Source organism: Vulpes vulpes, chromosome 15, assembly GCF_048418805.1.
Source record: "Vulpes vulpes isolate BD-2025 chromosome 15, VulVul3, whole genome shotgun sequence".
Taxonomy (NCBI): Eukaryota; Metazoa; Chordata; class Mammalia; order Carnivora; family Canidae; genus Vulpes; species Vulpes vulpes.
In genome coordinates this window covers 88,985,278-89,002,528 of record NC_132794.1, presented here as the reverse complement: position 1 = coordinate 89,002,528, position 17,251 = coordinate 88,985,278, and the positions used below count along the sequence as shown (strand labels likewise).

Below are 17,251 nucleotides of genomic sequence, written 5' to 3'. Positions count from 1 at the left end.
AAGCCACTGATGCTGAAGCGCTGAGTGGGCAAGAAAGGTTCATGGGACAGGGAGATTTGCAAGCTGGCCTCAAGGGAACAGGAAGGTAGTACTTAATCTAACCAGCAACATTGAAGCTAGTGTTCCAGTTCAGAAAGTCTGAAGTGGACACTGTGAAAGTAGAAATGTAAATATATAGGAGTATGTATATTTGTAAAAATACTTACACACAAAGCTTTGAGTTGTCTGTAGAAAAACTAAAGAGAAGTAAGGACATAGAGAAATGAGACTTACAAATCTTCAGTTAATGTAAGCCTACTACTACTCATTGAAACCTAGAGAATTTGGATTCTTTTAACCCTTGTGCTCATTTCAGGGTGTTCTGTGGTTCAAAAAGACATAGTAGCCATAACCAACATATACTCTGCGTTATCGGAGTAATTACATACATATCTGGAAACCACAGTGAAAATACTGGATGATATATTTAATCCCCTTCGGTTCCTCTTGCCTGGAAAGAGCTTGACCCACCTTCTGTCTGTAGGGAACTCTCTGTGCCACAGCTCAGAACCTCAGAGAAACCTAAATGCCTTTGAAAACTTGCCCTTCAAAAAGAAGCAGAAGTTTTCTCCTGAATGTTAAAGAAATGCAGAGTTTGTTATCTGTGCAAATGCTTCATCTGATTAGGTTCTTAATTCATCCTGGGAAGTGCTACACACTCGCCTCCCTGGTAGTAAGGAGCATGTTCATCTCACTAGTGGACACACTGGAGGGAGAAATGAAATGAAGCAGTTCTCTTGAAAAAGCAAAAATGCTTGCTTCAGACAATTCAAAAAAACTTGCCTTTGAGAAGCTCACATCTGGGGTGCCTGGGTGGATCAGTCAGTTAAGCATCTGCCTTCAACTGAGGTCATGATCCTAGATCAAGCCCTGTGTTGGACTCCTCGCTGAGCGGGGAGCCTGCTTCTCCCTCTACTCCCTGCCTGTGCTCTCTCGCGCGATCTCTATCACTGTCTCTCAAATAAATAAAATCTTAAAAAAAAAAAAAGAAAAGTTCACATCTTACTTTTAGGTTAAAAATAATGTGGCCTCTTGACATGGTACTCCAAAACAGTAAGAAAAGCTCTTTTTATTGGAAATAAATGAAGAATGGTATGATTGGAAAGCTGTTTGAGTCCCTTCCACCCCCAGCTGCAAACATATTCCCACTCTCTCTTCTACCTCTGGTGCTCAACTGTGGCTGTGCTCTGAATCACCTGGGAGCTTTAAAAAAAAAAAAACCCATGCCCAAGCCACACCCCAGACCAATTAAACCAAAAGCTCTGGGCTGGGGCCCAGGCAACAGTATTTTTAAAGGTCCCCAGGTGATTCAAATATGTGGTCAAGGTTGCGAACCATTGTCGCTCCAGAAAACGCTGGAGCAACATCCCGGCTGATTTCCATCTTTGATTTCACCCAGATTCTAGTCTTCATTTAGGCACGAAGCCATTTTGCCAAAGGTGTGAACATGCCATGAGCCCCTGGGAGTTCTCTATGACTAAGTGGAAGGATGTGTACGGCTCCCCATAGGTTTTATTGTTTGTTTTGTTTTAACTCCCATATTAGTAATGTACAGATCGCTGTGCAGATTAGAGGATTATAAAATGCTTTTATATTTTACAGTAACTTGACATCTTAAACCAAGATGTTTAGGAATTCAGGGTTTTCACTTTGCACTTGGGGTTGTTTTCTGAGAGTTTTTCATTTGTTCTCGGCTCCAGAATGCATTTTCTTGCAGCTCACTCCCAGCAGCTGGAATCTCTCTGCACAGCTGTCCATCAAGGCTAGGGCCTCCCCTCCCCACCTTCACTCACCTGGGGACTCTCACTGCAAGCAGAGACTTCTATTCTGTTCCAGATAACCCAGATGAAACACTGGTGAATGAGCACTTTAGGCTAACACTCACATGTTTCTGAGCAGTTGACTCCAAACTGAGGGGCAAGGAAGCAGACTATGTAGGCAGTTCTGCTAGACTGAGAAGAAATGGCCCTTGTCTTCTCCTTTCTCCACATCCTCCAGAGGCTGTGGTTTGGGTGACAGACAAATGTAAGCCACAGGGAACTGAAAAATCTTAATCCAACTCATCCCTACGGCAGGGCCTGGGCCCTGAATCAGTAGATCTTTGGCTGCCAAGCACCGGGAAGCCCGAGATGACATGTGGCTTATTCCAGATGAGGGGCCTAGAGCACCAAACTGGGGGACCAGCTGCCCAACACCAATAATCACTTGGCAGACTACTTCTTCTCTGCTCACCTTTGCAGGAATGATTCTGAATCACTGCACACTATGCATTTTGACATCTGTGGGCTCTGGAACAGAGCCTGTGCCACCTGGGATGTCTTACTTTTTGCTTTTGAGGGTGCACCTGATACTATAGGGAGCATCTTATCAAAATCCCATAAAACCGAGATATTTATCCCTTTAACATATTTGAATAGGTATTCATGACTTTAGAATGATGGAACTAATTTTGGGTGTGGCTTATAGACTTTATCTCATACTTTTACATATGGAAAACCCATCTGTGCACATGTGCACACACATACACCTGCCCTCTTGCCTGACTCTCTTCATCTCACCTGCAGACTGCCCATAAAGGAGACACTTCTCATCCCCACACTTGCCTCTTCCAGCTTCACACAATTAGAGCTGGGGGAACCTGGTCTCTGGCCACAGAGGATATTTTAAGACAAGAAAACAAGACAGACCACAAGAGGGTAAATATAGGAAAGGGGAGTATAAGGAAGGAAGAGATGAATTCTAACTTGGCAACCTAGGAAGTCCTCAGGGCTGAGGGCCACTGAGAAGGAGCTGGAAGGATGAGTGATATACCTAGGAAATGCTGGACAGAAGGAGATTCCAGGCAGTGGGATGAGCTTACTAATGTTCAGAAGTACAAAAGTTCAAGCAAACTTCATTTTGTTTGAAGGGAGTGGGTGAAGGCAAATCATTTTACATGATTGGAATATAAGATGCTTTGTATGGGTGAGAGGAAAGGCCACAGAAATATACTAGAGCCAGAACACAGAAGACCTCAAAATCCAGGCTGAGAAGTGTGATTTTCCTTGTCTCTCTCCCTGTGTAATGTGTTAATTATAGTGTGTCTGACCACACATTTGCATGTTTCTGAGTTTCTGTCTTCACGGGTAAGGGCTCCATCTGCTACAATTGAATTTGTACAACACAGAGAACAGTAGAGAGATGAGTAATGCCCCTTATATACTCATGAATGCCGGAGATCATGGCACCGATTCTTTATAATGGGAAGGGAACAGAGTTAACCACATGTTAAAGCCTCTCCATGGTTTTTATAGCTGGTTCTTATTGTGTCCTGTGGTTTGAGTGTGATAGGCCTATGACATGGAGCTTTGAGATGGTCGCAGAATCAAATTTTCTTTCCAAACTGCCCCCAGATGATTTCGCCATCTGTTGGGAATTAACAATATCAGTATAAACCCAGGTTCCTTAGCTGGGCTCTCATCTTGTCTGCCAAATGTGCTAAGTTACTCTAAGCCATTAGAAGCACATGGTAAAATCCCAGTATGGCGTGGACCATTATTACACAGCCTGGGATAGATCACAGATCAAGTCATGACCCCCAAACAGGAAAAGCCTAGATCTCTGACAACTTGCCGATAAAATCCCCCAGCTCTGTCCGCATCAAGGAGTCCTAGTGTTAGCTCAGTGATACAGAAGCTAGATCAAAACTCCTCATTGTTTCAACACACCCCTCAAAGAATAGGATGAAGGGCAAATGATCTTATCAGCCTCAAAGGGTCTGAGTGGCCAGGAGCCTCACACACAATGTGGGGCTACTTGAGGGGTGCGGGGAACAGGAGATCCATTTGATGTCTCTGGTACAGTCTCCTCTCCTTAACAATAGGGGAAGGGGTTAGTGTCCAACCAGGAGAACTCCTAGAGAGGCTGACTTAGTGGAACGCAACAAACATTAAGTAGAATTACTCTCCTAAGCAAGAAGGCACTGAACCACATGCTACCGAAAACGAGGAAATGAAAACAGTCGCGTGTAGCCGGCGAAGTGACCCCAGCACACAGGTAAAGTAAAGCCGGCAGGACGGGTGCTAGAGGGAGCTGCAGACGCCGGGCCTCTCCTCCGCTGCCAGAGGAGGCCTTGAAGGAGGCCGCGGCCAGTGGGGCCTGGAGGGAGGGGGACCTTCTGACAGTCCCTACCAGGTTCCAGGGGAGGCCAAGAGACGGGGAAAGCTTCAGGGCGCACTCGGACGCCATCCTCCCCATGGCCCCTGAGGCAGGAGCACCCCAGAGAGGGGAGTGAGCATCCTGCAGCCCCTGCTCCAGCTGGGCTAGTGAGGCCGGCGACACCGGCTGCGGCCCTCCGCGGCCCTCCGCGGCCCTCCGCGGCCCCGTGGCCATCACTCGCGGCCCTTTCAAAGGAACTTCCCCTCTAGGCTACCCCAGATGCACGGCCTCCCCGGGAGCACGGGGACGAGCAAGGCCCCTCTGTCCTCGAGCCCCCCGGGCTCTAACCTGGCCCTGGCCCTGGCCCGGAGAAGGGCAGGGCAGCCGCACAGCCCAGCGTCCTGCCTCAGCGAGGGGCCGCGGGGGCCGCCGGCCCGGGGAGCCTGTAAAGCGCACACAGGTGCGCGGCCGGCGCGGAGGCCCGGGGCTCCGGGGCGCACCTGCGCCCCCTCCCTGCACGCCGGCCGAACCGCTTCCTGAGTATTGGCGACCTTCAGGTGGGCCCCCCGCCAAGGGGACCGCGACGCGCTCTCGGCTGGGATCCGACCGACCCTGCGGTGCGCTCCTCGGGGAGGCCGAGCGCGGGCGGGGGCGGCGGGCGAGGCGGTGCTGCGGCGCCCTTGTGTGGGACAAGAGTGCCCTCTAGTGGCGCAGGGGGCGGCACTCTGGCGCGAGAGGCCGCCTGGGAGCACGGGGAGCACGCGCGGCGCGGGCGCCCGCAGATTCCTATGCATTATCCTCCCTCTCCTCTGCCTCCCTTCTTCTTTCCCCTCCAACGGTTTAACGATCCAGGAACAAAGACCAGACAGACTGGTGACATGTCCAGGCCGACATAGTTCATGCTGGAAGTCTACACTAAAACTCAGGTCTCTGGCCTTCCAGTCCAGGGTCTTTTCCTTCTAGGTTCATCTCCCTGCAAATATATATAATCAGTCCTTCTTTTCTTGATCACCTGCTATGTGAATTGGTATAGGGAGACTGCAGGAATGGACAAGACACACACATGGTCTTCCTGCCTGGGGGAGAGACTGACAAGCTGTCAGCAATGCCAGTGCCCTGTGAAGATGCCTCTAAAGGGCTGGAGACGTAGGTAAAAGGCTTTGGACAGTGTTCTAAGATCAGCAGGGAGCTACTGAACATTAGGCGGGCGAATATCGTGATCAGATTTCTAGTTGGGCAGGATCACTCTGAGTTTGGCAAATGCCTCAAGCTAGTTGTTAGGCTTTGGACAACCCACCTAAAAAATGTTCAAGACAGAGGAATCTTAGGTTTCCATCTAGTCTATCTTATACATAGAGAGACCCAAGCTCAGAGAAGGCAAATCCCTTCCTCGAAATAGCTGAGTCCCTTCACCTAAGTCCCTTCACCTCCCACTCAAGGTCCCAAATATGCCAGCCTGGAGCAGACACAGCTCCCACGGCTGCTCCCTATAATACAAAGACTTCCCTAGCCTCTGCCCCCACAAAAGTTCACCCGGGGCCAGACCAGAGTCAAGCAAATTATCTTCAAGACTGACAAAAAAGCATGCTCACTAGACCTGCTACCCTGAGACCTCAGGGTAGTTGAGAGCTTGCTTCAGTATCCATGGCTAGCAAGAACCAGGGTAAGACATGAAACCCAGAGACTGTAGACAGGTGTTGGGGGAAGGAGGGTGACCTTGGCAAGGGGCTCCCACAGAGACCTGGGGAGCAGAAGGCTTGACTCACACTGACACATTGAATTCCATTTCAAATAGCATGCAAAATAAAGAAAACAAGTTTAGGAATTGAAAAGTAACTCAGACTTTGTAAAAACAGATGGTGATAAAATGCAGTTGTCCTAATATTTGGATAATTTAAATGCCCTCAGCAGCTAGGGAATTAAGAGAAAAAGTTCAACATAAGCTGGATCATTTAGCATTTGGTTTGAAAAGTCATGGGCAGTAAAGAGGTCCCAAAACATGATGGAAACATGATAAGGAATGGTTTTGAAATAAAGAAACATGATCGGGGTGAGTGCCATCTGGAATTGGAGAACACCGTGAAATAGTAGAAAGAGAGGTCGGAAGGATTGAATTCAAGACCTAGCTTAGCACCTATTAGCTATGTGACCTTGCCCAGACCACTTAACCTCTCTGACTTCATCTCAATAGTAAAGTTACAATAATAATAATAATAATAATAATAATAATAATAATAGCCCCATGTACCTCATAGGGCTCTTTAGCAATCACAAGGGAGGCCAGATAGGACCATGATAAAGAACAGCATTGCAGATCTCACCCCTACCACTTATTGGCTTTGTGACTTAGGTGAGGCCCCTCTAAACTCTGAGGGGTCTCACCATAATATAGGGATGTTAACCCCTGTTTCAGCTGGTTGTTGGAAGAACTAAATACAATAGTCAAATTAAATCATAGCTAAATGACTTTGTCTACAAAATAGTGTGTACTACTCGATTTTTATCATCAGTGTGACTGTTTTCAAACCTATAAATTGTTTATAAAAATGAAATATTATTGTAATATTTAGCATGCTATGACTTCACTGGGTAACAGGATAAATATTAGAAGAAAAATATAAGCAGAAAAAATTGGATGGAGGTGGTAAAGCATGTGGTCCGTCTTTATAAGGGAGGGACTTCATAGATAAGGATGGATGGGGACTCAGGGTCTCACCAAATTAACTCATTTTAACTTAGTTAAGAGATGGTCATATGGATATTTTTTAAGGATGAAAAATACTGTCCATGATCAATGGCCTTGTGTCAGGTTGGGATAAGGTATCTGGTGAGTGACTGAGAATCAGGGATAATTCAGGTCTTATCTAACATCTCCAGAGCCATTGAGAGCAAGAGTAATTGGTAGGTTAATGAAATCTGTAAAGACAGCAAACCTCCAGGGAGCCAATCTCAAGCTGAAGAAACTCCTCCCTCCTCCCCACAGAAGATAAAAAGTAATGCAGAAGAGCACCAAAGTTCATTCACTCCAAAAATACTTCATCCCTACTCTATACTGAGAACCTTGTTAAGCACCAAGGATTTAGGTTTGAAAGACATGATCCCCTTCCTCACCAAGCTCACAGCCCAGTGAGGGGGAGTGTAAGTCACTACAATTCAGTAGGTAGTTATAGAGAAGTTTAGGGTACAGGAGTGTCCAGAGTTGGGGCTTCTAGCCCAGCCCAGAGATTAGAGAAGGTTTCCCAGAGGGACAACACCTGAGCAGGTTCTGCAAGGACCCAATGTAGCTAGTCTGACAGGGGAGGAGGGTGGTTGTATTCTAGGAGGAAGATGCACCACAGAAGTGGAACCACAGGTTGTTCAATTTGGTCCTTCAGGGTAAGGGAGTCAGCCCTGCAAAAGAACTAGGGTTCCTTTTTAACATCGGCTAATGTCATGGCCTTGCCACATTATAGTGATTGTCCTTTTAAAATCTCTTGCTTGAGGGGCACCGCAGGGGCTTAGTCAGTTAAGCGTCTGACTCTTGGTTTAAGCTCAGGTCATGGTCTCCAGGTCCTGAGATCCAGAGCCCTGCCCTGCATCAGGCTCCATGCTCAACAGGGAGTCTGCTTGTCCCTCCACTCCTCTTTCTCTACCACCCTCCCTCTGTCTCTAAAATAAATAAATAAAACCTTAAATCTCTTGTTTGAGAAAAGCACATGATGCCCCCCCCCAAAAAAAAATTCCATTAGAAATCTTATAACAGTATTCAATGAACTTGTGTCTTACTAATCCCAACAGTGCCTGCTGGTACTTACACTTGAAAAATATTTATTATACCTTTGAAGGAACTTGTGTACTTTATTCCCAACAGCATCTACTGACATTGTCATTTGAAAAATATTTATGTGCAAGACTTAGCTAGCTTTTCATTGTGAAACACTCTTTGTTCATGCATAATTGTTCATGTTCATGACCTTACAAGGACTGCCAACTCAGCTCATGCCCCACTCCCCACCCCCAGAAGTTGGTGAGCCAGTTAGCATTGGAGTAAAGGGTACTGGCAGGATCTGAGACTGGAGAGCTAGCCAGAGCTAGGCTTCATTGTCCCTGTGAAAGTAGAAGGCATGGGGAGATGCTGAAGGGTTTAAAGGAGTGACAGCAATTGATGCTCTGCTGGCAATGTGGCAAGCAGCAGGAGAAAGGCAAGGCAGGAGACAAAGAGATGAGTTACATGGCAAGCTCTGAACTAAAGAATGGAAAGAAAGGAGCAGATATGAAAAATATTAAAAGGTAGAATTGATTGGACTCCCTGATGTAAGAATTGGGGGCAAAGTCCCAGATGACCAGCTTTCTGGCTTAGGTAATTGGGTAGATGATGGTATCAACACAAAAAAAGGCAGAGAAAAGGACAGGGTTTGAGGAGAAAATTTTGACTTTGGACATAGTGACTTTGTAGTTCCTATGGGACAGCCAAGTGGGGATATATTAGAAGAAGGACCTAGGCTAGGTTTGGGAAGTATTGACATGGATAATAAAGTCCTGGGTGTGGGTAATAGCACTCAGCCATGGTATAGAGTGTGGGAGAAGAGGTCCAAGGACAAAACACCAAGAACCCTACCATCTAAGAGGCAGATAGAAGTGAACAATTCCCCTCAGGAGGCAACCACATGCAGAAATGAAGGAGAAGGAGAGTAGCAGCAAGAGAGAGACAGAAAGAGACAGAGGTACCACGGAGCCAAGGGAAGAGAGGATTTTAAGAAGAAGCCATGAAATTTGTCAGTCCCAAGAGCAGTCAAGTACAAGGACCAATAAGTTTACTAGTAGCTATGGTGAAAAGAATTAATAACAAAACACCATCTCCTACTTATGGGGCTCATTATGCTGACAGAGCACCTCATACTTTGTATTTCATGTGTCTGGCCCTACAGCCTATAGCAACTGTCCAGAGGAAAAAGCCCCTAGAATGGAGGTGACTGTCTAGCAAGTTAGTGACTGGGCTCCTGGAACTGGAGATCAGTCCAGAATCTCAACCATGCTCCCTGGTTCCACCCACACTTGGGTTAGTATTTTATATTTATATAACCAACAAGGAAATCAGAATGCGCCCTGTTCCAGAATAATGATATAGACATTCAAAGGCTTGCTTATCACACTTTCTTTTGCACTTCCCAGAATCCAGAGATATCAATGCTGTGCTGGGATCATGTGACTCCTAAAAGGCATTACCTAATTCCTTACAGGAAGGGCTTGCACCCAGTTCCATATGTAAGAGGGGTCATTGAAGGTCTTCAAGTAGAGCAGTGATATCAACTGAGGAGTCATTGGAAAGATTTATTAATTTTATTGAACTTGTATTTGACGGTCCGTATTGTCTGGTTGTTGGATATTCACACTACCAGAAACAAAATAATGACAGTACACTGTGAAGACCTGCTCTGGATTTTTTTTGCAACTGGACCCCTTCTCCTCACCATACCTCCCACTCCAATGAGTAGTCTATCTTCACCAGAGAGAGTCACTCAAATTTGGAGCAAAAGCTCCTTGCAGATTTGATGAGGTCAATACTTCATCAGATCTCAGTTCTCCTCCTTCTGTGCTTTTCCAGGGGGCAGGTCTGGCTCTCCCTACGGGAGTCCCCTGCTCACTCTTTCATCCCTGAATCACACCAATAAGAAGAGGGCAGCTGCCCTTCTGGTCTGTCAGATCTGGACCAGGCCCAGACTTTTCCATGCGGGACCAGGCTTGGACCTGCCTCCCTGCCTTGCTCTCTGTTGGGAGCATACTTATCTCTGGGAATTCACTGCTCTGCTGGGCATAGGTCTGAGTATCTCTCTCTAAACCTATCATTCATAGCACAGAAGTAATATGAAAAAAAGACCTCTGGGGGATCCCTGGGTGGCTCAGCGGTTTGGCGCCTGCCTTTGGCCCAGGGCGTGATCCTGGAGTCCGGGGATCGAGTCCCGCGTCGGTCTCCTGGCATGGAGCCTGCTTCTCCCTCCTCCTGTGTCTCTGCCCCTGCCCCTCTCTCTCTCTCTTTCTCTCTCTCTCTATGTCTATCATAAGTAAATAAATAAATATTTTTTAAAAAGACCTCTGTATCAGTGTCTAACATTACATTCTCTACATCTCTCTATGGTCCAGATAGTATCACTGCACTGTTATCACATTGGAGGTTGGGCAAGGCCCCAAAACAGTCACCACTATGCAATGTTGATTTTCTGAGGGTGACTCATAGCCTTAGTTCCAGCTGGTGGCCTGGCTCTGGCCTTTTCTTCTGACCCAGAAAACTGAGCTTCAATCTGGGTACATGACTGCACAAGTCATTCTGGGTCAGGAACAGCTGAGAAGTTCTCTGGATTCTGTACCACTGGCCAAGGATGAGTGATGAGCTACTTCCTTTCCTCCTAAGTGTACTCTGTCTGTGGCCCTCTTCTCATGATTGAAGATGGCTGGTACACAGGAAGAATAAAAGCAAGCAGGATGGGTGAATTGGAATTTTAAAATGCCTGCTTTATCGCCTACTCCATTGTGTTGCTAAAACAGAAACATCCGTTAAATATTAGATATGAGGGGCACCTGGGTGGCTTAGTCAGTTGAGTGTCCAACCTTTGATCGTGATCTCAAGGTCATGAGATCGAGCCCCACTTAAGCTTCTATCTCTCCCTCTCCCTCTGCCCTCTGTCCCTGCTCGCATTCTCTCTCTCTAAAATAAATAGTTATGAAAACTCATTCTCAGAAAAAGGAGAGTCATTAAATGTCTGTCTCCTCCTTCAGAACAAGCCTAGACAAGTAACATGATGTTAATTCTCTCATCTCTCAACTAAATTAAAGAGATCAGTTAACTAGGAGACTTCTGAAATCATCTTAAGCCTATGCAACATTCCACTGGAAAAAAATTCTCTCTGTGTAAAGTCAAATTGAACTGCTATTATGATTTTTAAAAAATAGGTGTGATACACTTTTTAGCTTCTGCATCACAGACTTTTTGCTTGTCTAAATGACGTGTCTCTGCAACTAGACAACCTGTGTTCAAATCCTGGCTCCCAGACCAACAAGCTGGATGACCTTGGACAAGCCACTTAGCCATCCTGGGTAAAATGGGATAATGGCATTTCTTTCTTGGAGCATTGCTGGAGTATTTTTAATACATTTTAAAAAGTAAAACACCGAGGTGAGAGCCTGGGCATACCAAGTGTCAGTACAGGAGAGCCCGGGCAGTTTCAGACTGACTGATACTAGGTGGCAGGCAATCATGGGCTGCCCAGGCTCTGCTGTGATGATGCAATAACAAGCTCCCTGCTGTTTTTCTTCACTGTAGGTCAGTGCAGCTGAATGGCCAGCCCCTAGTGATGGTGGATGATGGGACCCTTCCAGAACTGAAGCCCCGCCCCCTGCGGCCCGGCAGGACTTTGGTCATCCCTCCAGTCACCATGGGCTTTTATGTGGTCAAGAATGTCAACGCTTTGGCCTGCCGCTACCGATAAGCCACCCTCATACCCACAAGTTACCAGCTGGTCTGCTGGACCACTTTCCACTCTCCCACCCTGATAGTATCCTGATTTTTCAGACATCTTCTTAGCAACAAATCAATCTCTGCTGCCCCATCCTGCTGGAATCAGCAGACTTGCTCTCCAAAGAGACTAATGCCATAGCATGAGCTTAGCCTAGGTAGGCCACATCCACCCCAAAGGAACATGTAGACATCACCCATCACTGTACCTATGTAAGGAGGAAGGTACATGTATAGAGCTGTATGTATCCATGTATACACCATGTAAATGAGCTGATGGCACATGCCAAGGACAGATGAAACAGCTCTCCATGATCCGGGTCACACAGCTATACGACTGTGGACCATAGTGTGTGACTGCTGCCCTCAGCACAAAATGGGGAAGGAAACCACCAGGTGGGCCCTCAGGAGCCCAGTCCTCTGATTCCTCTCCTTGTCTGTTCCCTGCTGTTGCCCTGGGTTTCCCATCACCTCTCTTCCTACAGGGGAGCAGGCAGGTGGGTCAGCGCCGGCCTGCTGGGTGAGCTGTTTCTGTCATTTCCTGGTTGATGCATGATTGTGTGCATCTGGGCTTCTGACAGTGGCATCCATCACTGACTATTCCTCTGAGAAGCGGGTGCTTCAAAAGTAAAATTGCAATCATACTCCAGATTTTGTAAGAGGGTTCTATTCCTCTGTGCATCCAGATTCCCCTGGGGTTGGAATGGGAGTCAGGTAACAATATTCATGGAGTGGAGAACAATGTATTAGGCACCACAGAAAGCAATCATCATCCGTCATGTGGCTGAGAGGAAGAGAGCTTCAGCACAAAGAGAAAGCATACTGAACCAGCAAATGCACATGCACACGTGCACACACGCACGTGCACACACACCCCAACTGAACAAGCAAATAATTAGACCTGTATCAAATCTGAAGGAATTTTAAGGGCATGTAGATCAAGCTCTTAATAGTTTGACCAAAACCATAAAAAAAAAAAAAAGGTGTAAATCGAAAGTCATCACTGTAAGATACAAGGGAATCTAACCTTTCTGCCTCTTCCCAAGGAGTGGTGAGCCTGCCAGTGGCATTTCCTAGGCAGAAAGCTAGTCCAGTCCTGAAAGATGACCAGGTCTCTGCTCTCCCAGACCAGCCCCCAGGCAACAGAACAAAGCTTTCAAAGCTTTCAGTTCACCACCTGGGGAAGAGGGAATCTGGAAACTGAGGTCTGCTGGGGAACTGTGGAGTGGTGAGTGGGATCCCCCTCCCCCAAACTGGGCAGGGGACGTGGACTGATTTAAAGTTTATGATAAACCTTCCATATGATTTAAGAGGTAAGATGCAAATAAGCTGCCACTGAAACGACTCTTTCCTATGGGTTTGATTTTCTTTCTCAGGGTAAATGGCATGAATGACAGGGGCTAAGGACAGGGCCACGTCTGAGGTGACACAAGGGAGGAAGTCTGGAAGACTCAGCATGGAGAACGGAGATGGGGGGTGTTTGGGGGGAGGGAAGCCAACAGGCCACTCTTTGCGTGAGGAAGAGTGGACTTGGGTTTTGTCAAGTGTGTCAGCAGTTCCAGGAGGATGAGTACACCCGGGGTGGGGGACCAAATACTGAGCTGGACCTGGTCAGTGGGCATGCTCAGCCCAGAAGAGGATGGAGAGAGGGGAGCAGACCCTGGCACTGTCAGGTGCAAGGTTATCCTAGGGGGCCTCCTCCTCAGGAAGCAGGCAGCTCCTGCTGCAGCCTCAGCTCTGGTGGGGAGCGAAGGAAGAGAAGCGCCAAGGCTGGGATAGAACAGCCCAAATGAGGACAGCCCAAGTAAGGAAGACAGAGGAAAGGAGACACCAAGAAGTTGTCTCCCCAAACTTTAAAAAATTTGTGCAGATACGAAAATCTCCTCTATATACGGGCACAGCTATAGGCCTCCAATGATAACATAAATGAGCAGCAGTCCCAGTGGGTCTGGGCCTGGCCAGTTTGCTTTACATATATAGTAGCCCCATGAAGGAGTCCCTGGTTTTACCCCCACCTTCCCATGAGGTGTGGAGAGAGGTCGTAGCTGGCCCAGGGCCACCCAGGGCAGTGGGTTGCTGAGTGGAGAATAATCCAGTGCTTGTTCATTTAACCACCAAGCCCAGTGGTTGCCCACCTCACAGCCTCACCCCCTCACTTCGAATTCAATGCAGTCAAACCTCCAGAGCTCCGTGCAAAGCACACTTTGTGTAAATAAGTGTTGATTCTTCACTAAGCTTCTAAGCCTGCAGAAGATAGGCAGTTTCTGCTTCTTTTTTCTTTCTCTGTGTATTAAATGCTCCCAAGAGGTTTAAATTTTGCTTTTTGGGGTTTTTTTTTTTTTTTTAGTTAATAAAAAGGGAAGAGGGAATCATTGAAATTTATCTTTGGGATCCTGAAATTCTAATTTTGTGACTGTCTCCTGGAAGTATTTGCGTTATTCAAAGGAAACTGATAACATCATATTCTTTAGGGATTTCCCTATAGAGCATCTGTCCTGGCTTTTGCATTTGGGATGGGGGATAATTACTAAATCAGTAGGGCTCACTTCCTATAAGGGATTCCCCTATAACACTCCCCCAAAAGACAGCCTGTGGCAAAACTCAGCATCACAATGCATACCAGGGGAGCAGTTTGCAAGGCTGGGCCCTGGGACAAAAGAGTTCATCCACTAGCTTCCCAGATCAGATTTTTTCCTCCTAAGATAAGACATGGCTGAGATCATCCAAGACTTTAGAGCCACTTTATTTGAAACTGAAGAATGGGCTTGCAGAGATGCTTATTTGAAAGCATAATAAGGTATAATGAGAAGTCTTTGCCTTTTGTTGAGATGATCGTCTGTTCTCCCTGCCTCTAGGAATGATTTTCTTTCTCTTTTCTTATCACAAAGGTTCAGAACAAATTCTCATTGTTGTCTGAAGAAAAAGTCTCAATTCTTCTAGTTACCTGAAAAAGCTGCAACTGTGGGATATTAGCTTATCTCTGGATGGAGAAAAGCTTGAAAATTCCAGAACAGGTCTACAATGAGGCTAAGGCCTGGGACCCCCCAGAACAATTCCCAATGGCCCAGGGGCCCTCATAGCCCCAGCCCCTCCCCAGCAGTTGGGCCCAAGCCCTGCATCCTCCAAATGGTAGAAGCTTTTGGTGGATTTCACCTGAAAGTTCTCCTGCTGGCCTGGAGCAACAGAAGCTGCTGAGGCTTTGGGGGTGGAGGGGGGTCAGGGGGATGGAGGGGGTGTGCAGGGAAGGGATCCAGCCTGACTGTGAACCTGGCTGTGAACTGCTGAGCTGCTGGAGGGGTTCTGGCCATGCCCCACATCTGCAGGTGTGGTCCACAAGTACATTCCAGGCCCATGTTTGGGAGGGATGCAGCTGCTGGATTCACCTTGGAAATCCACTGAGAGAGGCTTTATTTCTGAAAACAAAAGGGCAGTATTTAAACTCTGCAGAAGCAAAGATGATGCAGGTAGATATCACTGGCAATAAAAAACACTAGGACAGAGAAAGACTTTAAAAATTTGAAGCATCAGGGGATCCCTGGGTGACTCAGCGGTTTAGCGCCTGCCTTTGGCCCAGGATGTGGTCCTGGAGTCCCGGGATCGAGTCCCACATCAGGCTCCCTGCATGGAGCCTGCTTCTCCCTCTGCCTCTGTCTCTGCCTCTCTCTGTGTGTCTCTCATGAATAAATGAATAAAATCTTTTTAAAAAATGTTTTTGAAGCATTAATAGAATATCTAAAAATAATAGAGATGTGTCTTGGAGAAGGCAAGGGAAGAAGGGGCATAAAACATTTATGCACAAGGGTTCCTCCACTACCCTTCTCTCTCCAACCTCAGTACTCCTGCCCCAGCCTGGACACTGCCCACTGCTTTCCCACTAACTTCTCTCCAGTTTCATTGCCTTCCCTCTGCCTCAGGCTCCCAACCTGGAGGCCAGGGAAATCTGTACTGACCAGGAATTAAGTCTTATTGTAGAATTGTTTGCAATCTTTTCTTAGGATATACCAGAATTGCAAATAAGGTAGTAAGGGGCACTCAAAGATAAACAGTTTTTATAAGACTCAAAAAAAATATATTTTTTTAGAGCTTTAGAATCATTGCTTTAGAATCACATGGACACAAAAACTTCTATAACTGCCTTCTTATGCCCAGTCCTGGGTGGCGACTGTTTGGGGAAGACCAGAGAAGTGATTTGTCCAAGACAATCCAGATAAGCAGAGCGGCAGAACCAGGAGTCAAACCCAGATCTGTTGGATTCCAAAGCCTGCTCTCATTGAACCATGCTCTCATTGGACTGGCGGTGGCCAACTTTTTCTCACCTCCAAATTGTCCACAGCTAGCTTTCTTAACAGCCTGTGCATGTCTACGGAAACCCCTACTAGTGCTTTCACCCAGGACAGCTGTCAAGTAGGGGGAAGCCTGTGAGCAGGCCTAATGAGTAGTGAGTAGGGCTGTAACCTACCAACCTTGGCTGTAACATTTGGAATCCACCCTCCCCTCAGGCCCACCAGTGGTCCTCTGGTCACTCCTCCCCTGTGTTTTTCTGTAGAATAATTTAAAGGACCACTCCTACCATCACCACCCACCACAGGTGATGATTCCTGATATTTCTAAGTCCTGGAGAGCCAGGCAGCACCCACACATGCATTATCCCTTAAAGCACTGCTCCTCCTGTCCCCATCACTAAGAGGTTTGGAAGTTTCTCTTTGTCTTCCAGACTAAATAATAAATCCATTAACTACTGCCAGAGGGGTTGTATTTGTATAGACCACTCTAAAATAAGAAAGCTAAAACACAACAAACCAACTGCTTTGGCACCCACTTCCTACTAAACAGCAGAGCAGCTCCCCCAGGAGCCCTGGAGCATTTGGAAGGAGCTGACCAAATTCCAAATGACTGGCTCATGAGTAAACCCCCCTGTCCTATGCACCCAGCTGAGAAAAGGGGCCCTTCTTTACAGCCCACAGCATGAACTTTACTCTTCTAATTATTCATGAAAATATTCTAGGATTCTTTTTCAAGTTGTAAATGTTATATAATAAATTATATTTTTGGAAGAAGCAAAAAAGAAACCTAAGTTTTATTCATCTGGAAGTTGGCAAAATGAGTAAAGGAACACCTCCCAGGGAAAGTTTCTTCTCTGCAGGGGATTTTACCAGGTGTTAATATTTGCTTCCAAAAACAGATTATATTAAGGTTTATATGAGCTTGGTGATTGCAGGGAGTCTGGGTCCATGAGGTAGTTTATATTTTGAGGTGACATTCTGTAAGTAATAAAATGTGAATGCTCTAACTTTCTGTTCTCAGGGTGTTCTGTGGGGAGAAGGGGGAGGCGGGGCACAGTTGTCCACACTACATTTCCACCCAACGAACTAACACACGGTGGGATCATTGGTTTCGTGATGTGCTGCCGTCTCCCTATTTCCTCTTCTCCACAGGCTTTGCTTCCAGTATTAGGGCTCTAAATGCAAATGAAATGTTACTGTTCAAGTTAGGTGACATGCACTATGTCAAAGTAACTGTTAACTGCAATATCAGATAAACCCCAGAATCTCAATGACCTAACATAATCGACATTTATTTCTTGCT

At 46.6% G+C, this 17,251-nt stretch overlaps 1 protein-coding gene across 4 annotated transcripts in view; it reads left to right on the top strand.

Moving 5' to 3' along the window:
- HPSE2 (heparanase 2 (inactive)) overlaps positions 1-16,955 on the top strand; it is a 635,705-nt gene extending 618,750 nt beyond the window's left edge. For 3 of the 4 annotated variants that reach the window (XM_025991733.2, XM_072739739.1, XM_072739738.1), the window contains one exon: positions 11,474-16,955. In XM_025991733.2, the coding sequence (XP_025847518.1) occupies positions 11,474-11,639 (166 nt within the window). In that variant the 3' untranslated portion in view covers positions 11,640-16,955. The remainder of the gene's footprint in view (positions 1-11,473) is intronic. The other variant, XR_011997530.1, reaches the window with a different exon arrangement.
- The last annotated feature ends 296 nt before the right edge of the window (positions 16,956-17,251 follow it).